The sequence below is a fragment of the Oryctolagus cuniculus genome, chromosome 2, assembly GCF_964237555.1.
Source record: "Oryctolagus cuniculus chromosome 2, mOryCun1.1, whole genome shotgun sequence".
NCBI lineage: Eukaryota > Metazoa > Chordata > Mammalia > Lagomorpha > Leporidae > Oryctolagus > Oryctolagus cuniculus.
In genome coordinates, this window is record NC_091433.1 from 181,801,832 (window position 1) to 181,813,974 (window position 12,143).

General features: G+C 38.4%; 1 protein-coding gene across 4 annotated transcripts in view; it reads left to right on the plus strand.

Moving 5' to 3' along the window:
• Window positions 1–12,143, plus strand: part of LDAH (lipid droplet associated hydrolase) — a 146,579-nt gene that overhangs the window by 4,976 nt on the left and 129,460 nt on the right. For 3 of the 4 annotated variants that reach the window (XM_002710058.5, XM_070069396.1, XM_070069395.1), the window contains exons 2-3: window positions 9,546–9,698; window positions 10,183–10,326. In XM_002710058.5, coding sequence (XP_002710104.1) covers window positions 9,548–9,698; window positions 10,183–10,326 — 295 coding nt within the window. In that variant the 5' untranslated portion in view covers window positions 9,546–9,547. Of the gene's footprint in view, window positions 1–6,311; window positions 6,424–9,545; window positions 9,699–10,182; window positions 10,327–12,143 lie in introns of those variants that run through there. The other variant, XM_051840582.2, reaches the window with a different exon arrangement.

Sequence of the window (12,143 nt, forward strand, 5' to 3'; positions counted from 1 at the left end):
AGTCCTTGGGCCCCTGTACCACAGGGGAGGCCCGAAAGAAGCTCCAAGCTCTTAGCTTTGACCTGTCCCAGCCCCTGCCATTGTGGCCATTTAGGGTGTGAACCAGCAGGTGGAAAATCTCCCTCACTGTCTCTCCTCCTCTCTCTCTAACTCTGCTTTTCAAATAAATAAAAAATAAATCTTTAAAAGAAAAAAGAATCCAGAACAGGGGACCAGCATTAAAAGAAATATAATAACATGACAAATCTTTTCTATACCTTTATTTTCAAACCTACCAATGTCATGCTGAAGTCAATTTCTCACAGACAATATACTTATATAGTGGTTTTTTTTAATCTATTCTGCCTATCTCTGTCTTTTAACTGGTTTGTTCAGAACATATATATTTCAAGTAATTGTTGATGGGTTTAAGTCAGCCATTTTCTTTTTTGTTTTCTTTTTATTCTGTTTCTCTGTTCTTGCCTTTCTACGGGTTGATTTATCATTTTTAGTATTATATTTGACTTAAACTGTTTTTGAGTTTATTGCTTAGTATACTTTTTTTTTTAGTGGTTACCCTCTATATAAATATACATAATAATTTATCTCACAGCCTACTTATATTGACTTTTGCCACTTCAAGTGAAATGTAGAAATCTTACTTTCATTTAGGAACCTTTACCTTTTCTACTCTTTCAATATAATTGTCATATTTCTCTTATGTATGGTACTTCCCCTGTTGTCTGTGGAAGATATATTCTAGTGTTCCCTGTGGGTGTCTAAAATGACCAGTAGTACCAAACACTGTATATATTGTTGTTTCCAATATGTACACACCTATGATTGAGAAAATAGGGGTTACTTGAATACAAGCACTTGGACACTCAGTCTGCTAACCTAGATAGTGATCAGATGACTAATGTGTGGGTAGCATCTATGGTATGAATGTACAATAGAAAAAATGGTTTCTTTATTAAATGTTATTAGCACAAGTAGTTCTCCATCTGAGAGAAAATCAAATTAAATCCTTATATATTAAAAGTTTAAATATAAAAATTGAAGATCTAGGAAGCTATACATATAATATAGAAACCCTTAAAAGGGTTGATATCTGTAGCATACAACATTTTTTTTTTAAGATTTATTTCTTTATTTGAGTGGTAGAATTACAGAGAAAGAGAGAGAGAGAGAGAGAGAGAGAGAGATCTTCCGTCTGCTGATTCACTCCCCAAATAGCCACAACTGCCAGGGCTGGGCCAAGCTGAAACCATGAGCCAGGAGCCAGGAACCTCTTGATCTTCCATGTGGGTGCAGGAGCCCAAGTCTGGGCCGTCCTCTGCTGCTTTCCCAGGCACATTAGCAAGGAGATGGATCAGAAGCAGAGCAGCCAGGTCTCGAACTGGCTCCTGTGTGGGATTCCAGCACTACAGGCGGTAGCTTTACCCCTCTTCGCCACAATGCCAGTCCCTAAAATTTTCTGACAAATTAGAAAAAGCTAAGTAACTTACTTGGAACCTAGACAGACAATATGAATAGACAATTCAAAGAAAAGAAAGTTCAAAAGGTTAACAAAGTGAAAAGATGTCCAAACATAATAGTAGTTAAAGACATGTAAATTAAAGAGTGAAGTATTTTGTACCCAAAGACTACAAGTGGCAACATGATTGTAAAGGGAAAGATATCTTCCTGATTCTCTAAAAGAAATGTGATTCTTAGGTTCCTTTTTTTTTTTTTTTTTTTTTTTTTTTTTTTTTTAAAGAAAAGAATCTGGCAGCACTTAACTAAAATTCGACACAGTAATTCCGTACTTGGGAATCTGGTGTATGAAAACAATACATACGGATATGGCAGTCTGTAAGAACATGGAGCTTTAAGGGGACTTACTGAAGCATTGTTCTAACCTGAGAACCAGCTGAGTGCCTGTCAGCAGGGAGATGGTCATGAGTTATGATGTATCCATATTCTGGAATCATTGATAATAAATTGGACCACTTGTTTTGATGGGATTTCCAAGTGTATGAAACAAAGTGCATGGACATGTATGTAGCATGTTCCTGTTTATCCAACAGTGATAATTATTTATGTAATAATGTGTATAAATGCTTATATATACATGTGTGATTATAGAAAATGATGGAATATTCATTTATTATTATATAGATAGCCCTGCTTGATTATTTTTGTTTTATCTTTCATAATTTCTTATTAAAATGAAATACTGTATTTTTCCTTTTTAAAAATGGTTTAATTTTATTCAGTTTTAGTAACCTTTTTAATTTTATTTTAATTGGACTTGTTTATAGAGAACTGTGACATAAATACCATGTGTAATGATCAAATCAGGGTAATTAGCATCTCTGTCTCCTTAAACAGTTATCATTTCTTTGTGTTGGTGACTTTAGAACTCCACTCTTGTAGTTCTTTATAAAATGTGTCATGAGCCATAGTTACTACTACACAGAAGTCTTTATAATGAGTGAATAGCATGGGTTTGGCAGTAATGTTGATGGAGAGGTAGAGTGGAGGCATGGTGCAGCAGATTTAAAAAGACCGCTAAAAGACAAGTTCTATGTCAGCTGAGATGATTATATAATTTTACTCCTTTATTCTGCTAATGTGATAATGACATTTTTGAATACTTAAACAATCTTTCATTTCTAACATTTATACAATTTGGTTGTCATCTGTTACCGCTTGGTATAAGGGTATTTCAAAAAGCTTGTAGAAAATACAATTGAAAGATAAGTTTATTTGTTGCTTAAGAAAAAAAAGAGTTATGTATTTGTTTAAGAGGTAGAGTTACAAAGAGAGGGAGAGACAGAGAGAAATGTCTCCCATCCACTGGTTCACTCCCTAAATGGCCAGAGCTGAGCCAATCTGAAGCTGGGAACCAGTAGTTTCTTCTGGGTCTCCCACATGAGTGCAGGGCCCCAAGGACTTGGGCCATCTTCCAGTGCTTTCCCAGGCCATAGCAGAGAGCTGGATTGAAGAGGAGCTGCCAGGAAATGAACCGACGCCTATGTGGGATGCTGACATTCCGGCGGAGGCTTAGCTTGCTATGCCACAGCACTGGCCCCACTAAAAAAGTTTTTAAACGCTTGCATTCAAGGGATATTCAGAAAGTTTGTGAAAATGTATATTTTGAAAAAACTAGGTGGATTTCAAAATGTTTTGTGCCAAAAAAGAAACCTTTTAGTTCCTCTTTTTTTCATAAACTTTTTGCAGTGCCTTTATGTATCACCAAATTTAGTCTGCTAGTATTTAGAATAGAGTTTTTGCATGTAATTTCATGAAAAAGATTGGCCCATAATTTTTCTTTATTGTAATATCTTTGTGAGATAGTGATAGTGAGGTTTGCAGGATTCATAAATTGAGTTGAGATAGTGGTCCCTCAGTTTCTATTCTCTGGATGCTATCCAAGATTGGTATTAAATGAAAAAAAAATTTTTAATTTTTATTTAATAAATATAAATTTCCAAAGTACAGCTTATGGATTACAGTGGCTTCCCCCCCCCCATAACTTCCCTCCTACCCGCAACCCTCCCATCTCCTGCTCCCTCTAAATTTTAAGGGGTGGACATTTGGCCTACCAGTTAAGACTCCAGTTAAGATGCCCATATAGGGGTACCTGGGTTCAATACCTGCTTTGGCTCCTGACTCTAGATTCCTGCTATTGCAGACACTTTGAGAAATTAAACTCAAGTGATTGGGTTCCTTACATCCTTGTGAAGGACCTGGATTGGGTTCCTGGCTTCATCTTCATGGGCATTTGGAGAGTAAACCAGAGAGACAGAGAAGACTCTCATTCAAATAAATTTTTTGAAAAGAATTGGTATTATTTCTTTCTTAAGTGCCGACACTTTCTTCTGGACCAAAAAAAAAAACACGATGAATTCAGTGTCATTAAAAACATACATAAAGATAGAGAACTATTAAGATTCTACTAGTCTTTTTGTATTAGGATTTTTTGTGTGTTTTGTCAGAGAGAATTTTCCCAAATTAATTGGCATAAAGTTCTTTATAGCATTCTTTCATTATCTTTTGATAGATGAATAATATGAAATAATACACTTTTTTCACTTCAGATAATTCTTATTTGTGTCTTTTCATGATGAGTCTTCTTAGGAATTTACTTATTTATAGGTCTTTTCAAAGAGCCAGCTTTTGGCTTTGTTAATCCTCTTTAATAAAATTTTTTCTCCCTATCCTATTAATTTCTACTCTATTATCATCACTTGTCTATTTTTTTTGTTTGGATTCATCTGTTTTTTCCATTTGTTTCTGCCAGATGGTTAGATCCTTGAATTCCAGCCCTTTTTTTTTTAACTGCATTTCACGACTTTCAGTTTTCCTGCATTCATGCCTGTATCAACATCCTATACATCTCAATATGTCATACTTTTTGGTCTCTGTTGCTTTTCTGCTTTCTTCTCATATTAATTTTATTCTCTATTTCCTTTTTTATAAACTTGTTACATTCTTGTCTAATTCTTTTAATGGTTACAAATTTTTGAAGACTTAAAAATTATTTTCTCTATCTTTCCTAATTGTTTTTAATGAAAGATTATTTGGAAACAAACTAGTGTATCATTGTTCCATCAAATTCAAACTCAATTTTAATGTATGTTTTAAACTTAAAAAAATAAAGCCTTCTAAGTTAAAATACTATCAGATTCATCTCATGTACCAAACAAAACCAACATGCTAATGTTTACTGCTAGATCAATAAAAAAAAAAAAAAAAACGCTTGAAATAAAGCTTCTGTTTGACATTTTTGTGTCTATTTATTCTTCAATTTTGTTTTGTTATCAATTACCAATTTCGTATCTCTGCCCTGGACCCTTAAGATTTAAATCTGCACCTGTCCAGCCACCAAATATTTAATACTAGTATTCAGGAATGGCACTAATTAATTACCATCTGAGGCTCAGACATATGCAAAGTTTATGCTGTGCTCTATATCACTGTAGGACAATAATACAGTCCACAAAGTTGTCCACAATTGATAATATTGTGTAAAGATTTTTTTTTTTTGGTCATTTCAGGCAGCTATGGAAGCTTTATATCTACCTTACGTAAGTGATAAATAATGCAAAATGTTATTAGATATGCTTTAGCTTTGAAAGAATACTCATGCTACCTTTTTCAGGCTTACTATAGGTCCGTTGAAGATTGGCAATCACAACACAAACTTCTAAAAATTTTTTATAAAGGCCAGCATTGTGCATAGCAGGTAAAGCTGCTGCCTGTGACACTGGCATCCATACAGGCATGCTTTGGGTCCAGGCTACTCCACTTCCAATCCAGCTCCCCTGCTGACGGCCTAGGAAAGGTAGAAGAAGATTGCGCAGTGTTTGGGCCCCTGCCACCCACGTGGGAGACCCAGAATGAAGCTCCTGGGTCCCTGCTTTGGCCGGGCTCAGCCCTGGCCATTGCAGTTGTCTGCAGAGTCTTTTCCCTCGTCTTTTCCACTCTCTCTCTCTGTAACGCCTTCAAATATATAAATCTTGCTTTAAAAAAATTCAGTTTTTATCATCTGCTGTTCTTCCATAGAAAAAGGAGAATTCTTACTTAGTAGCCAAGTAAAATGTAGACATTATTTGAATGCTGAAGCTAAGAAGGTGTATTTTTTTTTTTTTTTGACAGGTAGTGTTAGTGAGAGAGAGAGAGAGACAGAAAGAAAGGTCTTCCTTTTTCCGTTGGTTCATCCCCCAAGTGGCCGCTACGGCTGGCACAGCTGCGCCAATCCGAAGCCAGGAGCCAGGTGCTTCCTCCTGGTCTCCCATGCGGGTGCAGGGCCCAAGCACTTGGACCATCCTCCACTGCACTCCCAGGTCACAGTAGAAAGCTGGACTGGAAGAGGAGCAACTGGGACAGAATCTGGCGCCCCAACCGGGACTAGGGTGCCCGCACCGTAGGCAGAGGATTAGCCTAGTAAGCCGCGGCGCTGGCCAAGAAGGTGTATTTTTAACCATTTTCAAATATTTTTCTTCATTATTACAGCCTTTTGTCCTCTCTGGTCAGCCAATGAATTTGTGATATTAAATACTTACAAATATTATAGTAATTCATATTAAAGATAAGTTGAACCTCTAAAAATTATACTGATAAAATTCTTTTTTTCTGTTTTAAATCTTGTCCAGGTTTATATAAAATTTAATTGAAAAAAATCTGTTAGAAAGTAAAATTAGAAACACATTACTATAAGCAATTGATATATTTCCCATATAGGTAAATAGGATTGCCCAAGTTGTACAGATTGTATCCACACTTGTTTTTTATCCTGTGTAAGTTTGACTGCTTATCAAAATGGGTTTCATGAAAGATTGCTTATAGGCTGAGGCCAAAGGTGGAGCCGTCACCCTTGCCAATATATAATTACAACACATTGTCCCTTGTTAATCTGATACTTGTTTGCAGGACCAAGTTACCTTGGATTTGTAGGTAAGAAAGAGTTTGAATTTTTGTACCTCAAATTCTCCTGTGCTGCTTTTACGTGGTTGTGTGGGATTCAGAAATGTAAGAATGAAGTGAAATGAAGGGTGCCTCGTTTGTGCTCATGTTATCTCCAGGTTTCTCAGTTGTGTTTTCAGTGTTTTATAATTGCAGTTACTCTTTTGTTTCCCAATTTTTATAGACTATGCTTGAGTTTCCTACCCACTTGAATTACTAATTTTGTTGCTAATCAAACTCCCCAGATGCCTTCTCCTTGAAGTTAAGTATTTACTCATTGACTTTATGGTTAATAACTTCAAATTCTCTTCTGCTGAAAGTAGTGAGTGCAGCCAGTGTCTTCAGAGTCAGTGCTCTGATTTAGTGTTGTGTATAACAGCTCCATCTAATGCTGTTTCTAACACATTATAAATGTCAGAAGGCCTTTATAAATATACTGAATTTTGTGATGATTTTGGATACTGGGCTACAGTGACATTTATTGGTAAACTAAAATCATTGGATGAAAATGTATGGTGATACTTTAATTAGGTGGTCAATGTATTTTGAATCAAGAAGGGCCCCACTTTTTTAGTGAGAGTTTTTCATTTTTCTAAATATTGTTGTTTAAGAACATCAGTTTTGTACTTTTGGTTAAACATGGAGATTACAATGTATATATTTATTTCTCCTTCCTCCCTAAATTCATTTAACTGTCAGTAAAAGTAATAGAGGTATAAACAAAGAGAATGGAAGAGGCAGTATAACATCAAACTAGAGAAGTGAGATTTTAGAAATGCTAGAAAATAAATTACAATCAACAGAGCTGGGCAGTTTGGATGGAACATAATGTTTGATCATACTGTTGAACTATAATTTATTTAATCATTCCTTAATGTTGAGTCATATACATAATTTTTATTTTTTGCATAGTGGTTTGTCATAATTAACTGAACCTTCTATTAATAACCACTTAGATTTTTCAGCTTTTCATTATTATAAATAACATTCTATGCATTAGTCTGAAAAAAATATTTGGGATTTTTGTTTTAGAATCGAGTCCTCAAAATGACTGAAACAGAGTTTATGCCTTTTATGGGTAATGCCAGGTTGCTTACCGAAACCCATTCTCATTCACATCAGTATGTGGGATTTCCCATTTCACAACACCCCAGCCTGCATTGCATTTATCTTAAGATGTTCAATTTGGAAAGGGACAGGTGCCGCTTACAGAGAATTGCTTGACTGTGGTGCCATGGGAGAGCATGGCCTGACACGAGTAACAAGTTTTTCCAGGTAGAACTTAGCTGGCTGCCTTTACCCCAGCCGACTTAGGATAAAGACAGGTGCTGTGAGTTTAGAGGAAAAATTTCCTGTACCTGCAGTGCTCAAGGAAGGCTTCATGTAAGAAGTAGAATTTGACCTGAGCTAAGGTGAGAAAGATTTATAGAGAGACCTTGCAGACACATGAGTGTATCAGTAGATCAAATTAGAAAACAAGAACCACACAATAACTTAAATGATTGGTTTAATATAATAATTATTTTTAAAAAGATTTATTTATTTTAAAGGCAGGATTACAGAAAGAGAAGGAGAGACATAGAGAGATGTTTTATCTGCTGGTTCATTTCCCCAAATGGCTACAATAGCCAGGGCTGGGCCAGGCTGAAGCCAGGAGCTTCATCTGGGTCTCGCATGTGGTTGTCAGGGACACAAGCACTTGGGTCATCTTCTGCTGCTTTCCCAGGTGCATTAGCAGGGAGCTGGGTTGCAAGCAGAGCAGACAGTACTCGAACCTGCACCCATATGGGATGCCACCATTACAAACCGCATCTGAACCCACAACACCGGCCCCAACATAAGAATAATTAAGATGTGATAGGAGAAAAACTGTAAAGTTTCTGTATAAATATAACTGTAACAGGTACCACCAGGACTAAATGATAATACCTAAGTAAGGACAAAATTGGAGGTGGAGCCCAATGGGTAGCGGAGAAGTATGCTGGATTGCTTTGGCCAAAGCCTGGTCTTTCTAGAGGCTGCAGTATCAACCCTGAGGTGCAGATGAGTTGAGGCTAGTAGGGGTTGGGAAAGCTCTTTATTCCTGCAACATCTCTCCAGGGTATTCTACTAATAGAGTTCAATGTTATATCAGCAGGCAAAGGAAAGAAAATTTAAACCTCCAGGTCCATTATCCCAGAGAAGGCAATGACATGAGTTTGGAGCTGGGAGACAGTAAGTTGATAACGCATAAGGGGAGAAAGCATTCTGGAGTGGAGGGGGAATAAATACAAGACAAGTTACAGGAGAAGAAGAGTGTAAGGACTTAGAAATAAGAGGGCAGGGTCAGTATAAAGTGGCAAGAGGAGAAAAACTAGGAGAGTCTTAGAGTTTTGACTTTAGAGGGCTTTAAACGAATGAAGAATAGTAGAAGGTGAATATAGACCATTGAAGGTTTGAGACCTCTGCCGTCAATAGACAGGACAGGCCAAGGCAGAGATGGAGGAGAGATGTGCTTAACTTGGGCCTACATTTTTGCACATACTTAGATTATACAGCAAATTGTTCATGGTGTTATCTCATATCCTTTCTTTTGTTCCACCCATTCAGAATTTAAAAATGTAGTACTTTAGTAATACATACAATATGCTTGTAGTATTGGGACAGGAAAGGATTAATAGGAGAAGAAAATAAACGACCATGGAGTTCACTGTCCCTCCCACTTTTCCACTAGAGAATGCAAGGGTGAGCACTTCTGTACCAGTCCTCTCCAGGTCAGGTAGGGAGAGTTCGGTAAAGTACAGAACTGAAGGAAGCATGGAAATTATCCATGCTTATTGTTGATTTAAGCTGGGGAAGAGAGCGGGAGAAAAGGTGAGTCTGATTTTGATTCAAACCCCACTATCGTCTTATTTCATCAAAGATGTGTCTCCCTGTTCCTAATGATTCTTGTGGTTTGTTTTAATTTGTTTTGCAATCCAGTAATCCATAGAAACTAGTCTATCTCCCATACATCCTTGTGCAATTTCCTTCTAGGTATGCTGAAATTTGCCTTTCTTATTCCTGAATATTGTCTTTGGCTCACGGTTTTACATTTTATTGACTCTTCATGTTACCTTTCTCTCCTTATTTAGAAATGGACTCGGAAACCCAGGAAGAAATTCCTGTGCATGAGGAATTCATTTTATGTGGTGGAGGCGAGACCCAGGTCCTAAAATGTGGGCCCTGGACAGACTTTAATGATCTAAGTGTCGACAGGCCTAAGCTGCTTATTTTCATTATTCCTGGTAGGTATAGAAGCCTAGATGAAGAGACTTTATACAGATGCTCATAATTATTACTGGTTTTAAAGGTGCTGTATGTGGGGTAGGCGTTGTGGTGTGGGAGTTAAGCCACCACTTGGGATGCAGGCATCACTTATCAGTGTGCCGGTTAGAGTCCTTGCTCCTCCGCTCATGATGTGCCTTCCTGCTAATGCATCCCATGTTGGGCCCTGCCTTCCAGCTGGGAGACCTGGATGGAGGGAGGAAGAACTAGTTTGAAACAATTGGCGAACAAAGCAGGAACAGAAATGTTCTAAGTGTTCTAGTCCCCAGACTAGAAGTAGGAAGGGTATTAAATTAAGGTATATGTAAACAAATTAGTAGATCTGTATAAGAAAGTGTGAGGAGAAACTGACCCTCTGGTCTATACATCATCCTGTGTGTGTGTGTGTGTGTGTGTGTGTGTTTATTGCTTGGGTTAATCTGAACCCTGTATTTCTTTTCTTAGGTAACCCAGGGCTTTCTTCCTTTTATGTGCCATTTGCAAAGGATTTGTACTGTTTGACAAAAAAACGCTTTCCAGTTTGGATTATTAGTCATGCGGGACACGTCTTGCCCCCCAAAGACAAGAAGATTGTGACAACTTCAGAGGGTATGTCCTTCCTTTACAGTGAGTGGACGTGCCTGTTTCTAGAAAGCCTGCTAGGGTTAAGAGTTATCACTAATGGAAACCTCTGCTTGTGGCATTTGGTCCACAGTGCCATATTTTGGTAATTTAGAAGTTTTAGAGACATTTTTATTTTTCTGTGAGTAATTTTCTATAAGAATTTGGATGGATCAATCTGTTATTATTTGCCTGCTATATATTTACCAAATAATAATCATCCACGTGTTTATTGCTCATGTGCTATATTCTAGGGTTGCACTAAGAGAAGTGGTAGAGGCACTGGCCCTTGCTACCGTGAGGGGGAGTGAACCAGCTAAAGGAGGATCTCTCTCTCTCTCTCTCTCTCTCTCTCTCTCTCTCTCTCCCCCTCTCCCCCTCCCCCTCCCCCTTCCCCTCCCTCTTTGTCTGTCACTCTGCCTTTCAAATAAATAAAATAAATCTTAAAAAGAGAGAGAAGTGGTGGAAGGTGACTTTTTTTTGTCTGTGCCCTCTTCTCTCATGGTGGAGAGAGAGGATGCAAGTTCTTTTGGGACCCTTCCTAGGCACTCGTTCCATGCATGAGGTCTCCAGCCTCATCACCTTCCTCCCCCATCCTACTCATTTCCCAAAGTCTCCACCTCCTGATATCATCCCATTTCAGGGTAGGGTTCCACCATACATATTGACAGAGGAAGAGACAAGCATTCAGACCATACCAGTAAGTTTTGAAAGTTGAGTAAAATTTGGATTTGGTTGTGGAAGTGGAGTAACCAAGAGGGACTCCTACAGAAGGGAGTGAGATGTAATGAGTGAGCTACTGCTATGCCGGGCCAAACTGAAAGAAAACTTGAGAGCTGGGGAGAGAGCTAGGACTCCAGGTGGTAGGCTGCTGGAAGGATTTTTTTTTTTTTAAAAGACTCATTTTATTTGAAAGTTAGAGTTACAGAAAGACGGAAACAGAGATCGTCCATCTGCTAATTCACTTCCCAGATGACCACAATGGCCAGGGCTGGACCAGGCTGAAGCTGAGAACCAGGAGCTTCATCTGGGTCTCCCCACAAGAGTGGCAGGGGCCTAAGCACTTGGACCATCTTCCACTCCTTTAGGGAACTATACCAGAAGTGAAACAGCCAGCACTTTAACTTTCGGGAATTGAACTGGCACCAGTATGGAATGCCCGTTACAGGTGGCAGCTTTAGCCTCTTTGCCACAATGCCAGCCTCATGCTGGGAAGGCTTTCAAATGGAGGAAGTATTACCATAGTTTAAAAAAAATGAGGAGATGGGGCTGGTGCTGTGGCTTAGCAGGTAAAGCCACCACCTTCAGTGCTGGCATTCCATATGGGCACCAGTGTGAATCCTGGCTGCTCCACTTCTGTCTAGCTCCCTACTAATGTGCCTGGGAAAGCAGCAGAAGATGGCCCATGTGCTTGGGACTCTGTAACCACATGGGAGACCAGGAAGAAGTTCCTGGCTCCTGGCTTCAGATTGGCCCTGTTCTGTCCGTTGCAGCCATTTGGGGAGTGAAAGCAAATGGAAGATATCTTCCTCTTTCAGTCTCTCTCTCTTTCTCCCTCCTTCTCCCTCTAACTCTGCCTTTCAAATGAATAAATAAATCTTTTAAAAAATGAGAGGATAAAAGACAACCATAACTTTTTTTTTAATGAATATAAATTTCCAAAGTACAGTTTATGGATTACAATGGCTCCCCCCCTCCATGACTTCCCTCCCACCCGCAACCCTCCCCTTTCCTGCTCTCTCCCCTTCCATTCATATCAAGATTCATTTTCACTTCTCTTAATATACAGAAGATCAGTTTAGTAT